Below are 26034 nucleotides of genomic sequence, written 5' to 3'. Positions count from 1 at the left end.
ACTGTACCTGTACCTAACTTTATGGCAGGAGGGAATGAATGTGGAGGGAGGAGGGAAGGGGGATGGTTATTGTCACTGATGACGCAAGCAAGGCGCGCTGGGCTGAATGAACGCCATTCGGCTCAACTCGGCTCATCTCGGACGTTCGGATGTTCGAGTTCCAAATATTTGTTCGAATTCCAAGACAAAATTTTCTCGAATTTCCTGGTCGAATACCGATTTGGTCGAAAGTCAAGGCGTTCGAGAACCGAGGTATCACTGTAGTATAGTAATAAGTTTACACAAAACTACATACTTTGCAAAGAACACATACAAATTAAAGAAAAGACGTGCACTGCGCGTTACTATGGGTAAGGGATGACACAGTTAAATGACGCAATGCTCACACTGCGACGTAAAGACTTAGCTGGTAAGCGAGCATTTTATACAAACAAGCAGTAGCCCATCAATGAAATTAAAACTCGGGTAAAATCAATACTATACTAATTAGCGTATCTGGTGATTTAAACATCATTTGCTGTCATATAATGACTGTCAGCCATGGACCACATGACTAATGATGCGGCCCAAAAATGGTAACAAACCACACTTTGAGAACTACTGACCTAAGACATAAGCATATTCCCCAAAATATTAATATTAACAGTAAAACTTTTGAGAGGATGATGTCTCTTCACCTAACCAGTTTTAATGGAAGGCTCTCTGTTATTTTGTCTTGTCCATGGATCTACGTTGTATTTTGGTATTTTATACTGATCTGTGCACCATTTGCCTCCTTCATAGAATATAAACTTTTAACTTTTACCACATTGTGGACCATGCTGTTTTTTCCATTTTCTGGTTTACAAACCGTGTACTTTGCTGCATGTTCTTCAGATAAGATTTTGAATCTTAAAACAATGTCGTCTGGAGATAAAGCTATAAATCTTCAGTACAGTATAACAATGTCAGAATAAGCATGATTTAAGTGAAAGTGAAACCGACAAAAAAGCCAGTATGATATGGTTTTTAAGAGAATTATTTTAATATTTGAATAAACGAACTTCATGTTATAGGTGTTTGAGGTAGTGGTTGTTGATCTTCCTATTAGGACCACTCTAAGTTATGACACAATTCGGTGGATTTTAGTGAGTCTTTACAGGGAGGTTTTACTGTATTATATCAGACTATATAATTATGTCTATAAAAATTGTAAGGTTCATGACTCAATATAATGCCCTTTAACAAGGTATGCTAATTTTATCATCTTTTGTCTATAACAATGAGTACACTTTGTATACTTATCAGCTTTCATATGTTGATTTTTATATACTGATATTTCTTATTTAAATAAACTGAGGTATAAATGTCATCAGTATAATTATCACCTAAGATGAACAAACTACAATGATTGAATGAAATTACCTTTGACAGAGAAAGTGAAAGGTAACTCTCCAAAATCATTGCTGAAAACAATTCTGTAAAAACCTTCATCGCTGGTTGTTATATTAATAACTCTTATATGGCAGGTAAAAGCAGCTGGGGCAAACAAGCTTGCAGTACATTCCACAGAAATAGTATTTGCTGTCACAAGATTTCCACCAGAAATCTCTTTATTATGGCCAAGGTATGTTATTGTCTTAGCCATTGGTGTGGGATATGCAGTCATTTTAACAAAAAGCTCTCCTTTACCACTTGTAACATTGACAACTGCATTTGGATTCTCTCCGCTATCAAATGTTCCTCTGGGAGCACCTGCCCATTATACATTGTCATTGTATGTAATATTAACCACTCAGTTTTACAAATGTATATCTGTCTGCTACATAACAAACACAATCTGATTTTAAAAAATTCCACTCAAGCTATCTCCACTATTTATTACTTACATCTCATAATGTATCATCATTTAAAGAACATTTATAAGGCTTCTAACTATTAAAGTATAAGTCATTTAATAATTTAATACAGTTACATTACAATTTATCATCCAGTTCTGTCCATACTGTCAAAATTGTTAAAATATCTACCTAGAATTTTAAAAATTCAAAATCCATTGTAAACAATCCAATTTTCTGAGAATATAAATGTTGTTGGTACAAGGAAAAAAAGTATAGGAAGGAATATTCTTAAATAATGCTTACAATACACAAGTAAAGTGCGATTTTGGCTGCCTTGACCCAGGCTGTTGACAACATTACATTGGTAGACTCCTGATGCCTCACATGGAACTTGATCTATGCTGAGGCTGACCTCACCTGTCTGTTCATCAACGAAAATGTCACCTGTAGGTTTACTCTCATTTAGAAACTTGTTAGGGTCTGTTACATTAATGAGTTGAATGCTTGGAGTAGGTCTGCCATTGCAAACACACTTCATGTCGATACGGGACTTCTCCTGAACATACACAATCATGTTGTCCACATTGTTTAGGCTAAAGTTCAGGATACTAGGAGAGTCTGCAAGACATGAAAAATTCACTGGTAGTGAAATGATCTTAAAATGTATATTAATGGACTGATAATCTACTAAAATTTAGGATGATATTTGAATTCACACTTACAGCCAACAATAACTGTCAATACAGATGAAGATGTAAGAGGCAGGCGACTGTCCATGTCTACTTGTTTAGTGATCACTGTACAGTTGTAATCACCATTGTGGATTGTGTGGTTAGCGGACATGATCATCAGCTCACTGGTGTTAGAGTAGACATCCTTGCTTGGACTCAGCCACTGAAATGATGCAGGTGCTGGATTGCTGTCAGCTGTACAGTTGATGTGAATCCTCTGTCCCTCAGAAACAACACAATGTCTAAAGACAGACTTACTAGAGTCCTCTACACAGCTACTTCCAGTGGAAATGTGTGTAAAGTTGACTATAGGTCCATCTAGACAAACAGGGAAAAGAAATTGGTCATACAATTTAACAAATATTACATTTTGACTGTCTAGAACTACTTTAAGCTTGTCAATGTGTAAAAGACTAGTGGGGCAATCCTTCAGCTAATGTCTTATTTCTCTCTAATTCTCTGTTCCTTAACTGTGAAAAGTCCTTGGGGGACATAATGGCTGATTCATTAGCCTCTTAAAAATTAGCTGGATATTTCAAGTGACTTTCATGATATTATTATTGATTTATAAATACAAAACTACTACTTTACAACCCTATTAGGAATGCTTATACATACATATTACATTTTATATATATATTATTGTATATTATATTATACATGATAATGTATCTTTACTCCTAACTGTGTGTGTTAAATGTCTGTATGAGTATGTATGCCTGCACTTGTTAGCAAAAGAAAAATTTCTGTCTTGGGTCTCCTCGACAGACGATAAAGTCTGATTTAATTTGATTTTTATTTGATTTGATGCTTATAAGTTTATTCATCAGAATGAATTTTATGGATCGCATGGCAATCACAACTGCATCTAAAGAACCACTCGTTCACAATTCCAGTAATAGTATCACAGCAGTCAAGAGTAAAGTGCTCAAAACATCTTTCCTTACCTACTTCTCCCACAATTAGAAGACTGCAAGTGAAAACTGAGTATCATGTCTGCAGAATTTTATAATTTAAAAAAAATAATATTTATTTCCCCAAAACAGTTCACAGCATTGATTCTGTTCCTTTGCAAACACAGAAAGCACTTTATAACCAATGCACTTCAAAAATAAAGACCATTATTCACTTACATACACATTTACACCAACAGTTGAGTTTCCAGGCTAAGAGGGAGCAAAAACTAAATAATTTTAAAAGCAATCATAGTCATTTTTTCAAAATTCGTTGTTATTGGGGAAGTATGCTAGGGGCTTCAAACTAAGTGATAGATCTTATTAGTCAGTGTTCTAGCTTAAGCGTATTGCATACACATACATGTTAGCATAGCTGGCTGAGTAGGCAAGAGAGAGTTACGGAGGCCAGTGAGACACACCTGTCCCCTAGCCTTCAGAATCCTATGTATGACGCCTCTGCTACGCACATATTCCAGGTCATGCAGATATATGTGACCTCTAGCTCTATACACACGATACATGTGACCAATAGCCCCTGCAGATCGCTGTGAAACAGGCATATATCAGGTGACGGCAAGAACGATGCCCACAACAGGCATAACTGTCCACAGTTCATGGAGATGGAAAAAACTACAGTACTGTGGGAGAACAGTCTTATGTTGTAGCTGCTTCGCTAATAATTATAACTTCTTTCTGTAAATAAGAGAACTCGTGATCTATGTTTTCCAGATCAGTCGGTTTAACAGCCACCTGCAGTCCTGTTGGCGAGTTCTGAGCTCGATGCACTGTGGTTGTATCTTTGTGACCTTTGTCTGTTCCTGTATATAGCTGATAGACACAGGCCACACTGTTAAACTGCACGATGACCACCTCTGGTGGCGATGACTCATTGATGTTGAAAGTGACCTTCACTCTGTTTTCTGTCAATGGTGGGGAGGTGTCACAAGGTGATGTTGTAAGGCTGACTTGCTGGTGGACAATCAGCTGAGATTAGGAACAAGCATAATGCTTTGTTTACTGATTTGTCTGACATAAATTTTGGTCGTCTTCAGCCTCTCGTCAATCTTGAATCTATGAACTTTATCAGTTTCTTGTTTTAGCAAGTTGTCTGCTCCGGGGCCCGAGCTGGCACTTAACGGCCCTGACCAGATCTACAGCTGGGAAAGCCATTGTGTCGTCAGTAGGAACCAAGAATAGATCAACAAACGGAGCTGAAATCGCCAGAAGACTGCTGGTAGCGATGAAATCAAAAAGCATTGTAAAACTCCATTAAAAAAATTTAAAACAAAGGACTATGTGTGATGTTTAAGATCTTCAGAAGAAACCGTTAGGCAGAAAAGACCGGCAGTCAACGAAAAATCCGAAAGTCGCAGAAGTATACACACTAATGCATCATATCCAGTGTCGCGTGTCAGCGATCGTGCTGTCATCCTTGCATGCCTCCCATCCTGAGCTGGCCCATCGTTAGGTGTTTTCTTCACGCTTTTGCCCCCTCTTCGTCTTACGTCTTGCGCGCGCGCGCACAGCTTCCTTGACTCGTCAATTTTCTTTTTCTTTCTTTGACGTCATGGGTAGTCGTCATCAAGTAACAGACGGTGCTGGACCGTGGCCATGACAGTCAGAGTTTTTCATTTGTGTCGACCGATCTGCCACAAGCCGTTTTGGGTGAGTAGAGATCCATTCTGTCGGGTTCAACACTATTCTAGTCTGTAAGGGCCTTTGGGTGGCGGTGAAAGTGCAAGTGAGAGAATCTGTTTATGTTCAAAGCCATAGTCCGATGGTCAGATATATGTATCGGTGTGAAAATATTGTTTTAGAAATTGAGCAGTTTCAGGACACGCCTGTTGATCGTAAGAATTGTTTTATCTACAGGCTTATTTTTCGTTCTTCTTCACTCTTCCACCTGTTGTTGTTTTTCGCTCTTCCTTCGTGTCACCGTGTCTTCGCATCCTTTGTTCGCATTGCTGTCCGTCATCGTGTCGAGCGTCCACCCTGCACCCTCATCATCTCGTCGGCGCGTGAACTCGCGACCCTGCTGCACCAGTGTGTGGAAAGGCCTTGGACTGAACACCTAGAGCAGGAATCTTCGAGCAGGAGCTCACGTGGCCAGTGGCCGGCCCACATCATCGCATCTGGACGAGAAGACAGAGGGGTGGGGGTACGTCGTTAGAGCGGCAAGCAAGGCCAGAGGGCGGGCTGCCGTCTGTGGACACCTTCAACGGACTTCTAAACTGTCACCCTGCAGTGCATGCGGGTGATGTATTGTATATACGGTGACTGAGATTAGCCTGTGCACAGGGCAGCTGATTTGTCTTATTTTAATTTATCTATTTTTTGTTTTTGTTTGTTGGATTGCTCGCGCTGATCTATGTTTGTTCATGTGAGAGTTTGGAATATTTGATTTTTGATTCCTATCAGTATTATTTTTGTAGCTAATAAATTAGTTGTGATTTGTTACGTGAATTTTGTCTTTGTGATCTCTGTGTATGGTCTGCGCTCAGTTGAAGTTCGACTGGTTTCGTCGCGATCACGCGACATCCAGAACATAATACATATATAGGTGCTACCCTATTTCAAGTGACAAGATACTCACAGTAGACTTGTAGTACAAAAGTAGCATTATCAACTGGCTGTCTGTTCTCTGTGTAATTATTGCTGGCGCTGCACTTCACTGTTCTCCCATTATTTTCTCTAGACAGTATATGGAAAGTCAGGTTACTCCCTGAAGCATGACCAGTATCTGAAGCAGGCCAGGTGAAGGTAGCTTCTGGTTGACCTGACTGATTGCTCTGACAACTCAGTGTACCAGAGGTCCCCACCATGAAAGGATATGCAGGTTTTCCTGTTGAATCGCTGAGTGGGAAGATTTTTGGAACAGATGGGGGAGCTGAACACAAGAAGACACAAAGAATTTTATTCTATGAGATTGAAATATCCTTAAAATATTTAGCAGACATCAATACTTGTAAAGCATTTACTTAGTTTTCAAGAAGAAAGGATTGTTATTCTTGTAATGGAAAATGTCTTTCAAGTTGTTCATTGTATACACATCCAGGTTATCTTACCATAGTCACACCTTTGTGAAACATAAGCACTGCTTTAAGATGCTTATGTAGTGATTGTTTAATGCTTATAGCTGCAGATTCATGACCATTGAATACTTTAGTTCATTCTTCAATATCATTACAAATATTTACATTTGTGCACACGAACCTTAACCCAACTGTGTTTCTGCACTCCCAAGAAGTGGGGAATCAGATCAGAAAACCTTCTTTTATTGTCTTTTTCACACAAAAAACTGTTGCTAAAGGGATGTACTTCAATATGTATATATTTCATAGTGAATCAAGCACTATTGCTACCCTGGTTTCAGGTGATATAGCACATGGAGCTTTTTAAAACTAGATTTTATTATTATTATGGAGCACATGAGACACTTATCTCTGTGTTTAGATTCCTTCTGGATTATCTCTTATGTGTTTCAACATCTAAACTGGAGTTTTGTAAACATTTTTAATCATAGAACCAAGTTTGGTGTGGTAGCTTACTTTATGACAACTTTTTTTTCATCCACTTTACTTACTTTCCTGGATATCTGTCATTGAGAAAAAGGAACTTGAAGCAAAATCAGGTAAGAAATTTTGATATTCTACTAATATTTTATCTAAATAGAAAAACAAAACCTACAATTGTACCTTACATGATATTTTAATGACTTTTTTCAAAATGATGAAAATTCAAGAGAAAGGCCTGTATCCAACAGGCGAGACTCTGGTGCATTAAACACTGAATTCAACCCTTACTTACATCTTAGGTTCTGTCAGTTCTGAAAAGCTGAGATGAAAATCAAAACATTTTGAAAGTTGATAAATTGGAAACAGCAAAAAACTGAGTGGGATAATGCAGTTAAAGAACGGATCATGAAACATTACAAATTTTTGTATGTAAGTTTAGTCTTTTGTGGCAATAATTTGAAACTTGTGCGGCTGAAACATGGTTAAGATGGATAATTTTCGTACCACATGGTGACATTAGGGAGGCTCTGTCATATGTTGTTCATGTGCTTGACTACTGAGCAGATGGTTAGTAGTTTGAGCCTTCAAGACCTTAGAGATGGGGAAACTCCCCCTGCCCCCTTATCAGCATTGGATGCCTGATTTGTCATGGGAAATGAAAGACAGGGTTGCATTTAGTCTTTCACATGCCATGATAAACCTCGCACATTTCATTCTACTTAGAGTCAATCTGATATTAAAATCTTATATATACATACATACAGTTATCATCATCAGACTATATTTAAGGCCGATGTAATTTTATGGGGTTTGTACAAATGGCTTTTGGTAAAAGCAATGGAAAACCAATATGTTGTGATTTTATATACAAACCACTATTTTTAACCATTTATTGCAAATTAACCAGCACTGTATATAAATACTAAAATCTGTAAAACTAAACAATGTGTGTTTATATATTAGACATAAGTATTTATGCACAAATGTTAACCCTAACCCCACACATACTACAAACGCTTTTACAATACTCACTATAAACAATGAGGGTCCACTCAGCTGTCTGTGTGTACCAAGTTGTGTTTTTCCACATGGCACTACAGCTACAGTTCCCCTGGTTGTCAGATGAGACAGAGAAAAACGTCAAACTACTGTTGACTTCAGTTGTTCCTATGATGTCGCCCATGTCTATCATATGTGGACAAGCGAAGGTGACACGAGTTGCGTTTACTGGTTTACCGCCATGGACTGTGCAGGTTAGAGTGAAGTTGTCTCCCTTATATACTGGTTGACTGGGATTGAGAGATGGCTCTGTACTGATCACTGGTGCGTTGCCTGGTGGATCTGCAAAAATAAACTTTTGTAACAAAAAAAGAGGAAAAGCACAGAGATAAATTTATCTGTTACAGTTTGTTTCACCTACTCTATGAGATAAACAAGAAAACTAATGATAAAGGGTGAAGTATGCTTTAAGTGATAATTCATAATGGAATGATCAAATAAGCTACCACATATTTATTCACATAATTCTTTTCACACACATACACACACGTATATATAATTATATATATAGAGAGAGAGGATAAACACGGCTATAAGCTTGCATTGTTAAAGCCAGCCGCTTATTCTTTAAAACATAAATGATAAAATAGTAAGTAAAAAGAAATGTAAAAGTACCATTTTAGGTAGTAAAATTTTTTTAAGTGACTTTCACCTGACTATATAGAAATCACCCTCGAACTACCTCAAATCCATCTGAAAAACCCATCGAAAACGGTCCTGCAGATCGGTAGGACCCCAATTCAGCTCAGCCCCCTCCCATCTCCACCTGTCATGCCTGTGATCACTCTAATCCAGTTTTTCGCTTAGACTGTGTCTGGAACCCATTTCGGAAATATTTCTTCTTTGTACTGTACCAGATGACATGACTATATGGCTAACAGGTGGAGGGAGTGCCAATCCATCCTGTAAGAACACCTACTGTCACCTTAGGTCAGGGATGGGAAGTAGCTGTAGTCTAGCTACAGCTACTGTAGCCGGCGGCTACATTACAAACTACAAAATTTGTAGCCGGCTACTAATTTTTAAAAAAGTAGTTTGTAGCCGCAGCTACATTTTAGAAAGTAGCCGTCAAAAAGTAGCTTCGCTACATTTTGGCTACTTTCACGACCATTCATCAACAGCGTGTCAGCAAGACGACGACAGACACTGCTCTCACTGCTCGGTGCTTTGACAGCCAGACACCCACGTTTCTCGCATTTATGACGAAGTTACCGGCACCCCTGAGGCAACTACCTTCCTGATGTCTGGATTGTCGCAGAATGTCAATGAACTGGACAAATACCCCACAATCAAACACATCTATTTGCGCACCAACACGGTCTTGCCAAGCAGTGCTGCGGTTGAGAGATTGTTCAGTCTGGCAGGACTTATCATGACAAAGCTGCGCACTAGTGTGACAGACAGCAACTTCGAGGCCAAAGTTCTGGTCAAGTTCAATTCCATGAAGGACTGAAAGCATGTAGATTTGTTTTAACAGTATTCACAAATTATCAGCACTAAGTCAAAAGGTTGTTTTATACCTTTGCATTTTGTTGTTAATATGGAGTTTTTGGTGGTTTCAGATCAGAATAAAGGTCAATGTATATAAAAACCAGTTCTAGTGTCAGCAAGTAATAGTGTTTTGTGTGTACGTTTGATGTTTGTGTATGTTGCTACAGCCACCTGGCTACAGCTAACTTTTTATAACATCACGCTTTTAAAAGTAGCCAAAAGAAGCTGACTACATTTTAAAAGTAGCCCAAAGTAGCTGGTTACTTTTTGGAAAATTGTAAGTGTAGTGTAGCCGGCTACATTTTGAAAAAAAGTAGCTGGAGTCTAGCCGACTACAAATTAAAAGTAGCTTGCCCAACAGTGCCCTAGGTGAACAACAAACAAGAAAAAGGACATCCCAAATCCAGTCGGGGTGTAGACTGAGCTGTGTGAAGCTGCTGTATGCTTCCTGCTGCGCTGCCAATACCCAGCTGACTGCAACCAAGAAGTCAGAATAGACGGCAAGAACCCTTAGCTAGAAACTAGCAAACGTCGCGCAAGAACTCCAGCTTATAGCCGAAATACAGGCGGTTCTCGACTTATGACGTTGTTCCGTTCCTACGTCGCGTCGTAAACCGATTTTCGGAACATACGTACATATTGTACGTAAATAACATACTGTAAGCACTTATCCTATCCTAACAGAGTAATTATATAATAAAAAAAACCACACAAATAAAATACCGTGTATTCTTCCGCCGCGCACACCAAACACTCAGTTTCCGTTACGACGTTTAAGATGCAAAAGACCGTAAGTGGAAACGATGCTTTATACAGTAAATGGGAGATGTGTCGTAACCAAGAAACATCGTAGCTCGAGGCTGACGTAACCCGAGGACCGCCTGTACTTTTTCAGAGATGCATTTCCCCAAGGCTGTACTTGTGGCAACAGCTCAAGATTCAATGCTCAGACCCAAACAAGAAAAGCCGTTTTCAGAGAACGCTACATAAGCCGCCTGAATGACTGCTAGATCCAGGCTGCAATAGGTTGTGCTGAAATGTCTGTCTTTCCATTTGACATTGGTAAGAACCGAAACTAGCCTCCCTGTCTGAGCGAGGCCAGCCTCTTGTGGTAAATCTAGAGCGCTCTAACTCGATCCTGAAGCTTAACCAGATCCTTCAGGTATGTCCTTGCAAGTAGGAGCAGCATGACCTCTTAGGACCCTGTGCTGGAAGAGTATTCTTAGCCAGAAAACCAGGATTGCTGCGAAGGGATATGGAACCATCCCCCTTAAGCTGCCGACAAGCCAAACCCAAAAATCGCACGAGTCTTAGCTCTAGCAGCCACCTAAGCTACAGCGGTTAACAACACGTCTTTCGGGCCAGAAGCTTAAAGGAGCCAGGGATAACAGCTCAAAAACCGCCGAGTTCAAAGGGTAAGTACCCACTCTCCAATCCCAAAAAGAAAAGAAAAAGCAACCTACTAGTTGAATGCTAGCGAAATTCGCCAGCAAGGCAGTAATATTCCTATTAGCCCCCACTTCCATTGCATGGCTTAATAGCCTTTAAAGGGATACTCAAGGCTTGTGATAAGGCTTTGACGACGGTCAAACGTTTCAAAAGTATATTTAGTTACAATTACAGAGCACGAGAGCAATACAGGAGAAATAAAAGATTCGTTTCTCACTTAATTACCACTTATTAGCACTATTTTGATTGCCAATGTTTATAAAAAAATTGAAAAAATCCAGTGAAATCGACCTTTGTGTCCTTCCGCCGAGTAACCACGATAGCTTCCCGAGATGGTCAAGCAGAGGAGTCTTCTTGTGATGTCAGAGTCTTCTTGTGATGTCAGAGTCTTATTGTGACGTAAGAGTCTTCTTGTGATGTCAGAGTCTTATTGTGACGTCAGTCTCTGACAGGAAGTGTCTGTATCTGTATCATTGCGAAGATTTGACGTCATTTTATTCGTATGACGCACTTTGTGTGTAAGGCTTGTAAGGCTCTGTCTTTCGGAAACTGATGAAAAGAAAATTTTGAATCTTTTTCCATCTTTTCGTGGCAGTCGGGTGCAGCACGTTCTCGAGGCATGGTTCTCACTATGGAAACCACACGTCATATGGTCACGTGACGGAGAACGAGACTTCGTGAAAGCAAAAAAATAGTCCCGTGTAATTTCTCTTATTAAACACATCATTCTACTAAAAACCTTCAACGTTTTCCACATGAACACACATATAAATAGACAATGGGTTCCATCGCATCCCTATAGTATTTTCGACTTCAGATGGCACCTCCAATATTCTCTGCACCTGAATGAACTATCTGACTGCGCAGCTATTTCACAGCCCGTATGGGCTGTTGTTTCCGAAGTAACTAGGTAACTCCCATCAACAAGGCTGCTTACTCTGAGCCCCAAAAACGAACTCCAGTTGAGTGGGTCCACTAGGATAATCCTGACTTGGGCTCCTTAGATCTTAGTTTAACTCCGGCAGAAGGATTTTGAGCGTAAAGGTCTATGGCTTGGGTACCTTCCAACTCAGTGACAAGGCATCAACTGCCCAAGCCAACAGGTCGGGAATTGGTGACTCAAACGTCGGAAGCCTGTTCCAACAAATCACCTAAAGGTCTCTCATGGAATGAAACAACACAACACGGGTGTTGGCAAATTGTCTGGTGAAGGATAATGTCCCTTCCTGCTCAAGGCCTTTGGAAAGGACATTAAGTCTTCCAGTACTACTGAGCTAGCCACGAAATTAATAAATCGTGGCCCCACCACAATAACTTCCACACTAGGTGGGACAACTCAGGAAACAGAGTACCCCACTGTCGACATAATTAGGTCACCGCCTTTGAGCTATCGGCTGAAACCATTACTGCTTTTCCCTGCAAAGCACATTGTGAAGTCGTGCTCTCCACATCGCCAGCAGTTCCCAGCACTTTTAGTTTAAGTGCTGAGACTGTTTTTTCTCACACCACTGGCTCTGTTGTAACCAGAAGCCAGGAAGCAGATAAAAATTCCACGCTTAAATAAAATTTTGGCGTGAGATCCCTAAGGGAAACACCGTGGCTAACCAACGGCTGTCGTTCCAAGCCTAGATAGCACCCAACTCTTCTCTAAGTAAAGCACAGCCAGTAGTCAGCCAGGTCATGAACACGTAGGCGCTGGGTCCTGGCCGGTACTTTCCTCGAGGAAAGTTTCCCCCGCTGATGCCGTGTTAGCATCAAGATTTTCTGAGGTCCTTACTCCCTTAGCCTTTATTTTTCGCAAAATTTCCCTCAAGGCAGTGGGGCCATTATCCTTGGCTAGGATTCTAATGCGAAAATGGTGATGGTCATGCCAGATGGAAAAGCTTATGGTCTTATGCAAGTTTATCAGAGGGTTGAAACATTTACAACATTGCAAAGATGGATAAAGTACTAGATAAATCTACTTTCCATTTTAAGACGTCTATGTCGACCGATTCCCTTGCCAGCGATGGAAAAAATGGCTGAACCATGGTCTCTAGATCAGAAACAAGGTAAACGATGACTTGACAAAATACCATAGTTTATGTACAAACTCTGAATATACTGGTAGAATCAGCTATCCCAACTCTGTTAGTATGATCAAGAGGTAACCAGGTCTGGTTTCACACGTTGGCTGTGGCTCTGTAGAAGCAATCGTCCAAACGGTTGACACTTCTTTCTGAACCCTCGTCCGGAACAGGCGGAGAACTGCTCCCTGATCTGGGTAAACAACCATAATGCCAGGAAATACCCAAAAGGCATCACAGCAGAAAAAAACGCTGCCTTCGAAGGCAAAGCATAAAAGCGGCCCTCTAACGGGTGCATCGGGACGTAAAGAAGAGTCGGCTGTCTATGCTGGCTGCATAATCGCTCTTCGCGACCGCCACTCTCATTTCATGTATATAATAATAACTTTCTATTAGCAATATTGAGAGCTCGCATCGCAAAGACATACCTCTCTCCATGTCTCCTGCCAATGGAGGACAAACTGGTGATCGCGTGCAGAGAGGTCTGTTCTTGAATGACAGGCGTAGTCCATCTCTAATCATCACATAGACCAAAGGAACAGGTCAAAACAATCTTCCCTAAGCCAAGTGTTACCTCAGTCTCACCCTAACGAGTATCGTGGGAGTAAGGTCGGGGTGTGAAGGATGTGAATCGGACGTGAGGACGTCTAGATTAAAATCGGACTTCTCCCCCCGTCCCTGGTTGCCGGATAACTTATCTGACAACCGGACTGTATAGGCAGGCTCGGAGAGGACGCTAGGTAGGAGCGCCGCACTACTATTGCGAGAAAACCTCTCTTTCTCGCCTATCCATAGTGTGCAGCTATATCTGCAGGGATATTGCCTTCTCCGGTTAAATAGTACCGTGCAGGCACGGGTAGGGCGCAAAGTCTCCCCACTCGTGGCCTGGGAAGCGCGAAGCCGTCGCCCAGGCAGTGGCCCGGAATGGGGGAAGTGCGATCCAAAAAAATTACGGGCCGGGAGTGCTCCCTGGAAAACAGCGTTCGGGTAGGAGTATCCCTCTCCTCGCTATTAGCTGACAAGGGACGTATGATCCAGGCTGTAAAACCTCCCACCACTGGACGTCATCGGGAACGCCGTCCATGGTCTGGCCTCTTCCCTCGTCTAGAACCACAGACAGAACATGGGCGTCTTTGGTACATAACATAAATGTCTGTAACTTGGCTCTGATTATCATGCTCACTAGTATGGATAGTTCTGTTTAATTATCCAGTAAGACAGAAAGCCTATGCTTCAGTAAGCACTGAAACGACCGACAACCTGAGATAGACGCCGTCCACAACTCGTCTGTTGGTAAGTGATGGCGCTGAACAACGTTCACAGTGAAGCGAAAAAAAAACGAGTGCGCATCCCGGTTCATAATATAATCAGACGCTTAGGGTTACTGTTGCAGTAAATGCCATTTATTTAGCAAAGATGTTTTGAATCAAGGGATCTAAGACAAAAGTAAAACTGCCCTGTACGGACATGGTGTAGCTAGAGATCATACACACCGGCAAACTATAGCGAACGTCTGAAAACACGAAGCGGCAGAGCTGCCAGCTTTTGAACAAGGACGTGTAATTAAACTCCGGAGCCTGCGGCAAGATGGCGGTAAAAAAAAAAAGAAGACTTAGTGACTTATCCGCTAGTGTTTAACCTAAAGCGTGGGCTATCGTTCACTAATCGACGGAAAGTCTTTTATCGCTCCACCGGCAAGACACCTGAACAAGCGCTTCACATACACCTTAAAGCAGACCTGGGCAAGGGGCGGCCCGCCTTCTGTCTCTGACCGGCCCGCCCGCTGGCCCGCTCGCCAGTATATATACTATATAGACAGTATTGGGTAAAACTGAGTTAACTATATAAGTCCGGCCCTCTAAAACCATCCAAATTTCTCATGCAGCCACTTGGGAAAATTAATTGCCCACCCCTGCCTTAAAGGAAGACAACAAAAGCAGCTACATAACACGCTTGCACACACAGAGGTACAGAAACTGCGATGGAAGAATACTTTCAGATAAGTCACCTCCCCCACCCCCTTGCTGCTAGCGTGGCCACGAAAGCCCTGCGTCTCACATTGTCATGTGGGAGGGAGGAGGAGTAAAAAAACAACCGTCGACTGCACGGCCCCGAACAGAACATCCTTCATGGCAGTAATAGTATGTAATATAAACTTTGCGACATATTGCTTAGCACAGCTCAATACAAACCCCTTCCTCATTACTTTTTATCTACACATTATATACCAATGGGCACTAATAGTCCTTGGCGGATGGGGCACAAGAAACACATTCTTGCATGGCCATCCCACCCGGTCCCCCCACCTCTCTCTAAGAAGAAAGTAACGGTGTCGTCTAACCGTTTCCATCAGGGTAGCACTTTAGCTATCTAGCCTTACCTAATACCGCTCTTAACATAAGATCATTTAATTGGCCGAAGAGTAAATCTTCCTGCCGCGGTTGTCTCTGACCATTTGCACGCAACCTCTTCTTCGTTAGAGGCAAACTTCACAAAGAAAAGACGAGGAAGCCAGGCAGTCGTCACTGCGAACATATTAGACAGCGGGAAACTTCGCCGCACTTCACAGGACTCGCATAGCATATACATGTACAAACAAAACTAGGTAGCTGACACGTCAACTGCACTATTGCCCGGCGCGAAACTGGAATAGAGTGCTCACTGGCGTGACAGGGTGGGGATGGGATGGGGCTGAGCTGAATTATGGGTCCTACCGTGTTGCACAAGTTTGGCAGCTGTATTTGAGGTAGCTAGAGGGTGATCTTCATATAGTCATGCCAACTGGTAAGCACGAAAAAGAAAAGCAGGAGCAGCAGTTATTGTAAGTTAGAAAACATTTATGTCTAATACTTTTAATATCAAACGAAAATGATTATAATTAACTATTAACCAACTTACAGTTCAGTTCGACGGTGTGGTTTACTGTCCTTGCTACTTGTGTTAATGGGTTGCTAACAGTACATTGTACAAAATAGCTGGTGTTGTTTAGGGAAGGACGAGCAGTGCAAATAGGAGACATTGGGTTACCACTGGGGCAGCCAGCCCAGGTGTAGTTCACATAAGGGCTGACCACTGATTCCTTACATATCAAACTGATACTTTGAACCTGTGATGGGTTGATATCAAACACATCTGGTCCAGTAATGATGACTGCATCTGGGCCATCTAGCAACAAAAATTGTCAGTGAAAACCCACTAAAAGTAATCAACCAAATTATTTTGTCGGTAATGAAAATTTGAATGACAAAACAATCCATATCTTGAACTGGCTTTGAATTAGATAAGTCTTCCACATTTGTGGTGAACGATGAGCTTGCAAGCCATTCTTGGGTGAGATATCTTTACATTGCACAATGCGCTTTACGCCAGACAACTCGTTTAAATAGCATCTCACTCATACTGCAGCAAAGACTAACAAACATGTCTTTTACACACACACACATGCAGAGTTTACATCACTGCAATTTGCACTATTATGTGACACATGGCAATCTAACAACAATCGCTATGGCTACAATATTTTTTATATCGTTACTGTTTCCAGGCTGCCAGTAAGCACTGTTTAACACGGTTCGACATTACTTTTTGCCTGCCATTAAAAATGTTGCTAGGCGGCTTAATAGAGAATCTTAATAGAAAATGTAAGATATGTACTATCTTACATGCAATACGAAGTGTAAAACTGGTGTTCAAATCATCAGTGTCTTGTGTGGCCCAGTCCACTACACATTTGACAGAAGTTCCATCATCAGTTCTGGTCAAGTTCCTCTTTTCAAAAGACAAGTATCCACTTCCAAAATTACTTGCATTAAGTCTCTGACCACCGTAATATCCAATTAGTCGTCCCCTGGGTAATCCAAGGTCTGAGGTTGTACAGGTACAGAACAAGTCCCCATTCTCCATCACAAATGGAAACATAGACATTGAGCAGTTGATGCTTGGGGGCTGCAGAGGCCTTGCTTAAAAACAAAACAAAAACGGTTTAATAGCAAGTGAACGCTGAATGTAAAAAGCATGGGTCAGCTACAGAAAGTATGCTGTCACATGGGAAAATACACGTTTATTTATAGAGTGCTTTATTCTACCAACAAAGTAGACGAGGTGCTTGCACAACAAGTCGCACGAGCATGCACTTATAAAGTAAGTATCAAGTATATCTTACAAATTTATTCCCCCATCACTTAAATGATAACTATTCTCAATCATATATATAAAATATGTCAAAAATGCTCGCATTTTGCTTTGCGTGTTAATATTTTAAGCCCTCTGTGATCCATCTTCCCGCTATTTGTGGTTCTGTAGAAATATGGATCGATTTGAATTCAAGACTTCTGTGTCCATGTCATTGTATGATATATAAATTAGTGGTTACATTAAGTATATGTGTGCATATATATATGGCATTAAATTTTATGTGACATGAAAGAAGAAGAAAAGAGAGAATGAGGAAGGCTGTGGTCATCCTCAGCAAGTCTCTTCCTTATCCCTTCTGCATCCTGTCAGGTAGCAAACAGTAAGTCATCAAAACTGGGATGTGTCTATAGGATGTGCTCTGGGGCTTTAGTTCCCACACCAGATGGGCACTACCTAGTGCGGGACATCCCAAGCTTGAGTAAGTGCTCCAGAAGTCTTGTTTAAGAATTCTGCCCTCTCTGGACAACCTGTGTGTCATCTTGTTCCCATGTACACAACACTTCATAGAGTTGCTATGAAGCTGATGTTGGTAAGGTCCCTTCTAGTGTTCTATACCAGCGGAATGGTACTGCTTCTGCCTTGAATGTTCTTTTAAAAAAGTTGTTCTGCTGTCGGTCAGGGTCACTAGATTTGGGGCCAAGGCCTCGGTGAAGTTAGGGTCAATGGATGCCTCTCAGAGAGCACTGGCTTCTCCCATTATGAGATACTGACAGTGTACTTCAGGCCGCATTATTTACCTCGTAAATTTGGCCAAATCACTGTGGTCCTAATCTGTGTGCCCGGCCCAGACTTCAACCTCGCAGCTGAGCACATTGCAGACACATACAATCGAGCGACAACAAGATCAGTTGATCAGCCTTGCTCGGTGACTTCAACCGCTGTGATGTCAGTAAGCTGCTCCCCTGTCTCCATCAATACGTCACGTGTCCCACCCGCCTCGACAGAACGCTAGACAGGAGTTTCGGTAATGTGCCGGCCGCTTATGTTTCAAAGTGCCGGCCGCCGCTGGGCAGATCGGACCACAACATTGTTCATCTGCTACCCACATATAGATAGCTCCTTAAACGTGAAAAGCCGACAGCACAATGTATTAGGACCTAGACAAATGAAGCAACTGAGCTGCTCAGAGACTGCCTCGAGGCCACTGACTGGGATTTGTTCTTCAGTACCTGTGGAGCCAACCTGGACTGTCTGGCAGACACAATCACCTCTTACATCATCTTCTGTGAAGAGTCTGTCATCCTTACCAAGCAAATCTGCAGCTATCCGAATAACAAACCATGGCTGGGCAAAGAACTGAAACACTGTCTCAATGAAAAGAAGATAGCTTTTATGCAGGGAGACAAACAGAAAGTGAAAGAAAAGGAGAAGGAGTTGAGGGCAAAGGCAAAAACATCTAGAGTGGAATACAGAAAGAAGGTAGAAAAGCAACGAAGTGAGGGTAACGCAAGGGAAGCATGGAGGGGCCTGGACACCATGATGGGTAGAGCACAACAGACACAAAGAGTAAAGTGTGATGACCCAGTGACATTTGTTAATGAGCTCAACACTTTCTACGCGCAGTTTGATGTGAGAGACTTCAGCAATGAAGCAGAAAATATATGTTCTTCACAGTCAGCAGCCACTGTCACAATCTGTGAGGGAGATGTCAGAATTCTCTCTCATGTGAACCCACGTAAAGCCCCTGGACCTGACCACGTGAGAGGCAAGGTACTCAAAGAGTGTGCTAGTCAACTGAGTGGTGTTTTTACCAGACTTTTCCAGCTCTCCCTTGACTCTCATAATGTCCCCAACGTGTGGCGAACATCAACAACCATACCATTGCCAAAGAAGCCTCATGCTACAGACTTGAAAGACTTTCGACCTGTGGCTCTCACGTCTGTTGTGGCCAAGTGTTTGGAGAGGTTGTGGGAAGATTGTTAATCCCCACCATGGTTGATCGCCTGGATCCTTTGCAGTTTGCCTACAAGCCATGTAGGGGTGTGTCTGATGCAACTCTCGCGCTTTCCAATGCTATCCTACAACACTTGGACACTTCTGGCACCTATGTTCGGGTCCTGTTCATGGATTTTTCCAGCGCCTTCAACACAGTCCAGCCACACCTTCTAGAAAAGCGCCTACTAGACCTGGATGTAAACACCGGCCTAGTTCTATGGATCAGATCATTCCTGAAGGATCGACCACAGAGGGTGGGTCTCAGAGTTCCACCTACAGGTACTGTAGGGTCCAGCAGCTCGTCTGAAGGAGTAAATCTGTCAGTGGATGGAATGATTCTGTCAGATGAGCAGATCCTCAACACAGGTACCCCTAAGGGATGTGTACTTTCTCCCATCCTGTTCTCTCTATATACCAATGAGATTACTATTAACAGTGCTATTCTCAAACTTGTGAAATATGCAGATGACATGGCCCTTGTGGGCTACCTGAAAGACGAGCAGTCCCTGTCACAGTACCTGGCCTGCGTGGGGAAACTGGAGGAATGGTTTGACCGCAGCTTTCTGGAGCTGAACGTTGAAAAAAAACGGTGGAGATGGCCTTTGGAAGAGCATACGAAGGAAGAGATGGTACAACTCCTCTCTCCCCACCAATCCAAATCAAGGGACAACAGGTGCAGAGGGCTGCTGTGTTTAGGTACCTTGGTACAGTGATCGACTGGAGGCTCTCATTTAGTGATCACGTGAACCAAGTGTACAAAAAAGCCCAGCAACGGCTGTACCTTCTGAGGAGACTCCACAGCTTCCACGTCAGCTCTAGGGTGATTGAGACTGTGTACAGGTCTCTTGTTGAGAGCATCCTCTCATTTAACATCGCTGCCTGGTATGGTCACCTCCTCGTCAAAGACAAGTCAAGGCTGGCCAGAGTCATCCACCAGGCAAATAAAATTATTGGTAAATCACAGTTGCCACTTTCTGACTTGTACCTTCATGCAGTCAGAAGGATGGCACATAACATCATTGCTGACCTAACACACCCTCTCCATCCCAACTTCCAGCTGTTGCCCTCAGGCAGGCGCTATAAAGTGCCACGTGTACGGAAAGCTGCCTACCAGAGGTCCTTTGTACCAGCAGCCATCACCATCCTAAATAAAGGCACAAGGACTCAGGGGAATCAAACACAGTCTGAAGAGAAGAGGGTGCTGACATCCATTATCAGCCATCACCTTGTTGACTGTACGCTCCCTTCCGAACAAACAAGACGAACTCTCTGCGCTCTATCTCAATAATTAATGAAATGCAGGGATTTCTGTCACATACCTACTGATGACATAGATGATAATTTGTAATGTTGTTTGCTTGCAGGTTATGAACTGATAGTAGTATCAGCTGACAAAGTACTAGGAGGATGACGAAAATGCAGTTCAGACACATTTCGTTGCAATCTGCAAGGCCAACCCATTTTTTTAAAATATATACAACGAAATATAAAATATTGAAATTTCATTGACCATTCAACGGAGATCCAAACTACTTGTATCTTTATTCCTATGTGTGTGTTAAATGTCTGTGTGAGTATGTATGCCTGCCCTTGTGAGCGAAGAAAAATTTCTCTTGGGTCTCCTCGACAGACAATAAAATCTGATTTGATCTGATTAAAACTGGTCAAGCTAGTCCAGTTGGTAAGGATCTGGTAAGGTGTTTCCTATCTGGGAAGTTAAATGAAGATTTCTTCCCTTACCCTCATTCTTTGAATGTGAGCTGTGTACACGTGGCCCAAAGTGTCAGTGGGCTGTAGGTCAGCATGAAGGACTCTAGAGATCTAAATATATGGTCTGTGAGCATGTGAGTAACATCATCAATGAAGATGAAAAACTGGGTGGGTGAGATTACTAAGCCTTGTGTCACCTCCTTTCTGTGCATCTTTCGGGTGGCTTACTGCCTGTCATTTCACTCTTGCTGATTTCTGGAATAAGTGGCTCTAGATCCATGCTAATATCTTTTTGAAGACCTTTCTGAGAAGCTTCAGCAGGAGGCCTATATCCTTTGCTGAAATCCCTGTTTGACTTCTTGTTCCAAGTATACAGTTTGATCTTCAGTATCTGATTGTGATGGACTAATCACCATCTGACTTGGATGTATGAATAGCAACAATGACATGTGCTATCTTCTCCTCTGTGGTAGCCGGCTCTATCTTTCCTGATTACCTTATATTTCCTGACATAAAATGGCGAGCATCTGTTAGGTGCATTTTCTGTATGTATATATAAATAATGTTGACAATATATTCACAAGAAGATCTGGAGTTTGGGCTTCAGCATTACGTAATCCAAATGAACGTAAAGCCAAAATGTCTGACCAAGATTTAGTCTGTGGAGTCTTCTGAATCCTTAGACCAGTTGCATTGACTTTTCAAGCTAAGAGCCTAACACAGTATCTGCCTGGTTTACCACCAGACAAGCGACACATTTTATAACAAATGATATTATAATATTATGGTAGGTGCACATGCTTTCAGTTCTAATGTTCATCTCGTGTCCTCAGCTAATACATTTTCTGAGAGTGACATATGTGCTTTTCAAGAATCCCTCCTGGGTTACTATGGAGCTTTTTGCATGATGCACTGTGGAGTGAGTTCATCTGTACCCTATCCATGGTCTTTGCTGTCCACACAGGCCTTCTAAGCTGTTCATCAGGGTGTATTCATTGCCGCACGCAAGAGACTACTTAGAGGTTGGGCGAGAGTTGAGTATCAGAAAAGGACCCTAGATGGGTGTATGACCTAGTGTGAATACATGCACGCGATAAGCTAAGCCTATCAAAGGTGCTGGCCCTGTGTGACATCCCAAAATCTCAATCAAATCAAGGGGTTAGGGTTAGGTATATGTTAGATATATCTGAAAACCTAAAACACTTCAAAGATAATTCGGACATTATACCAAGAGTTAAAACCCACAAAATCAACAAAATACAACAAAAATATGTAAACAGAATTGCACGTCAAAGGATTAAGTAATGGTAAGAGAGCAATGCTCTCATCACAACACTTCTATAAATTGAGAGGTGCCAATAACTATTCTTAACTATTGGATTAATAACTCAACTCACCTACAGTAATATTACCAGCATTCCTGTTTGTTTCTCCAGGGAATACAATCACACTAAAGTTGTAAATGCCATTCTGCATCGGAAGCGGCAGAGAATAGGAGCAGGAACCATACGCATATGGTGGGCTGCTGTTATTGAGGGTAGGGCTGTAAGTAACGTTGGCTACTTCTACTCCTGATGAGCTCTATATCAAATAGATTATCCAACTGAATTATACTTCTTTCGTCACAAGGTGGTAAAGAGCATGTAAACAGAGTAAAGATAATGTTTTTAATACTTATCTCTTTCATACGCACTCTCAGAAGCAGACTTAAGAATAACAGAAGGCTTACCAAGCAGCCATATGTGTAGTGACTTGCTTAGTTCAAATTTGCTAGTTATATCAGTCTGACTCCAGAGCATGAGGCTAATCTCACTTCATTGACTTTATTGAGGTGTGTAATAAATGAGGTGAATAATAAATGAGTTGCAGAGTTTCAATAACTCATTAGTCATAAAGCAAGAAAGTCCTTACTTTGTCACATATTTCTCATTTGCAGATATGTGTAATAACTGCTCTGTTGCGAGCAGAATGAGACTATTGTAGCGATCTGGAAAAGCATTTTCTTCAGCCAAGTTCGCACATAAAATCGTTTAGCTTTTGGAGAAGTCACTTCACAATTCTATTTTGTGACAATATTTACCCTGTTCATGCAGTTACTTCAAGGGACCACAAAGGTCATAGTTCCAGCGATTATTATTATTTGTGCATGCAGCTGTTGTGTGACTGTGAATGAGTGTGCAAACATGTCAAAGGAAACATCTCATGTATTCGCCAAGTATCAGATTCTCTTTTCAGTTACTTACCTCTTTGTTTTGCCAGAGATGACAGACATAGCGGTTTAAAGTTGAGAACACTTTTGTAATGGTGCAGTTGCCTGTCAAACTCCAGACTGAACCATTTGGAAGTGTTTGAATGCTGCATGATGAAACTTCTGCTCCATCTATGGTAAAAAAAATCACTTTTAAACACAATCAACAACAAAATTATGCTTGTAATTGCATGAATTAAATGATACATTCTTTTTTACTACATAGCCAGCATAATGGATTGTGTTTGGTGCAAATGAAGATTTTATAACAGTTCACACAATTAAAATAATTAGCGAACCACAAAATGTATCATGTGGTTTGTATTTTTTGTAGCCAGCTGAAAATCATATGCTTTGGGCTAACTCAAGTGCAAAATTATGTTTTAATCAATATTTTTTTCGCTCGCTAATATACTAACTCCCCAAATCTAAAGAAAGCCAAATGTGGTAAATGAACTCATTTACCACAACCTCTCAAAGCGATTTATATGATTCGCAATGCCCTGAAAATCTCGCATTGGTAACGGCCTCTAATGACAAAATAATACATCGAATAAGTTGTAGCTTCGGCTGCTCATTGAGAGGTTTTCTAAAAGCAAATAAAAATTGTCCCACATTTTTGTAACTGTTCACACTGTTGTGATCCACTGTTCGAATTTGGATTTCAACAGTTTAATTATTTAAAATCTTTAGTTTCCCTGATGCTCATTTTCCAAGCAAAAATAATCAGTCTGACCTATCTGGAATCGTCCAGTTCCCCTCACTTAGAAAGAAGTCAGTCGGTCGTCCCATGACCGGTACCTGTCGTTGGGGAGATCATATTGATAAACGCGGCAGCGCTCACGGCCCGCCACACTTGCGTATTGTGAGCGATAGCAGGTCCTGTACAGGACGACCAGTCCAGTCTTTGATATTCGTAAGCCAGTTCTTCCTCTGGCCACCACGGCGTCGGCCACCCTCCAGGGTGCCTTGAAGGGTAGTCTTCGACAGGGGGTGGTGCCTGGTTACATGAAAAAAGAAGACCAGCTTACGTCGCATGGCTGTTGAGAGCAGCATTTCCTGGTGTCCTACGAGCCTGGCAATTTTGTTTCGTACAAAGTCGTTAGTTATATGTATGAGATCCGAAGATGCCTACTCAGACACTTGTTCTCGAATGCCTGGATTTTTCTTTCTTTCTCGGCAAAGTGTGACGAGCGACGTCTGTAAAACAGGATTGGTACTAACGGGGATTTGTACAGTTTGTATTCGGTAGTAAACCTTATCTTATGGCTATGCCAGATCCTAACTAGTCTAGCCATTGCTGCTGTTGCTGTCACGATCCTGATGAGGATATCTGGAGTGGAGCTGCCGTTCTTGGAAAGGATGGCTCCCAGGCATTTGAAGCTGCTTACCTCTTCGAGCTGTACACCATTCATATAGATCTCTGCTTTGCCGCTGCCATTGGTCACAACTTTGCTCTTTTCAGTGCTGGTCTCCATTGGATATGCATTAGAGTTGTTTGTCAGTCTGTTGGTGAGATATTGCAGTTCTTTGTTAGTGCCTGCTAACAGATCTGTTGTCAGCAAAGGGCGGGTTGCAGATCGGTCTTTCTTCAATTGAGATGGAAGTATAAAGGTCGTAGAGAGCTTTGAGCATGATGTTCTCCAAGAAGATATTAAACAGCACTGGTGATAGGTGATAGATCATTGACGTAAGCCTGCTGTGGTTTCAAAGTAAGCTCCTATTTAGTTATTTAGCAGCTCTGTTCTCTTTGAGAAGCGCTTCTATGACATGAACAAGGCCTTCTTCGATGTTACATTTTCGCATCACATGCCATAGCCCCTAGCGTCAGACTCTGTCAAATACCTTTTTAAAGTCGATAAAATTGTGATAGAGGTTCCGCTAATGCTGACGATGCTTTTTAGTAAGAATATGACGGTTGAAGATCTTCTAAACTGTGCTTCTACGTGGTCAGAAAGTGTTTCCTCCTCCTACTTCTACAGGCTGTGGTGGCAGCCAGTCATCACAAAAATCTCAAACCACACAAACATCTCTTGATTCTTTGCTTGGCTGACTTTCTCTCTTCTATCTTCTTCCATGTCTCTTCTCTGATCCACTGTTCTTTCTTTTTCCGTTGGAAACCCAGTATTTTCTCTCCTGATTCCGAGACTCGATTGAAGTCGTCTAAGGTCATCTCTTGTTGCTCTCCTAGTGCCTGGAACCTGTTCTTACTTCCATAGCAAAGCCTTTCGGTGGCTGGATTTTTTCAGTTTGCCAGAGTCCACTCTCTGCTGACGTGCCTGTTTTCCTCGTGATCGACGCAGCTTCAGAGAAACTGTGGCTATCACAAGAGTGTGGTCACTGGCAATGTCTGCTCCTCTGAAGGCTCTAACATCTTGAAGTGAGCTCCTCCATTTTTCGGTTGATGATGACATGGTCTATCTGGTTCTTGTGATCCCATCTGGTGATGTCCATGTTGCCTTGTGGATGTCTTTGTGTTGGAAGAGTGTGCACCAATCAGTAGGTTGTTTTTCTTCACAAAAGTCTGCCAGTCTCTCTCCGTTTGTCGTTGATGGTTCCAATTCCATGTTTGCCCATGACATGCTCCCTGCAGGTGTTGTCACTTCCCACCTTGGCATTGAGATCGCCGATGATGAGCAACATGTCGTGGGCTGGAACGCTCTCTGAGGCTGCCTGGAGCTGATCGTAAAAAGCATCCTTGTCTTCTGCCTCAGAGTCATTTGTTGGTGCATGCAAGCTAGCACTGTCAGCTTGGTGTACTTGGAATGGAATCTTGCTCTCAAAAGCCTGGGTCCATAAGGCTTCCATTCCAGCAGTGCCTTTTCCGTTTTCTTGTTGAGGAGTAGAGCTTACTCCTTCA

The 26034-nt window shown here is 41.9% G+C and overlaps 1 protein-coding gene across 1 annotated transcript in view; it reads right to left on the bottom strand.

The window, feature by feature from the left end:
* Positions 1 to 26034, bottom strand: part of LOC112568905 — a 94985-nt gene that overhangs the window by 20952 nt on the left and 47999 nt on the right. Inside the window, exons 4-12 of the mRNA XM_025246457.1 lie at positions 23170 to 23306; positions 22324 to 22507; positions 16750 to 17046; positions 15986 to 16252; positions 8055 to 8363; positions 6101 to 6394; positions 2543 to 2869; positions 2124 to 2438; positions 1405 to 1734 (exon numbers count right to left, since the gene is read on the bottom strand). Of these exons, the coding sequence (XP_025102242.1) occupies positions 1405 to 1734; positions 2124 to 2438; positions 2543 to 2869; positions 6101 to 6394; positions 8055 to 8363; positions 15986 to 16252; positions 16750 to 17046; positions 22324 to 22507; positions 23170 to 23306 (2460 nt within the window). The remainder of the gene's footprint in view (positions 1 to 1404; positions 1735 to 2123; positions 2439 to 2542; positions 2870 to 6100; positions 6395 to 8054; positions 8364 to 15985; positions 16253 to 16749; positions 17047 to 22323; positions 22508 to 23169; positions 23307 to 26034) is intronic.

Source organism: Pomacea canaliculata, linkage group LG7, assembly GCF_003073045.1.
Source record: "Pomacea canaliculata isolate SZHN2017 linkage group LG7, ASM307304v1, whole genome shotgun sequence".
Taxonomy (NCBI): Eukaryota; Metazoa; Mollusca; class Gastropoda; order Architaenioglossa; family Ampullariidae; genus Pomacea; species Pomacea canaliculata.
The sequence above is the reverse complement of the archived record's forward strand: the minus strand, read 5'-3'. Positions and strand labels throughout refer to the sequence as shown.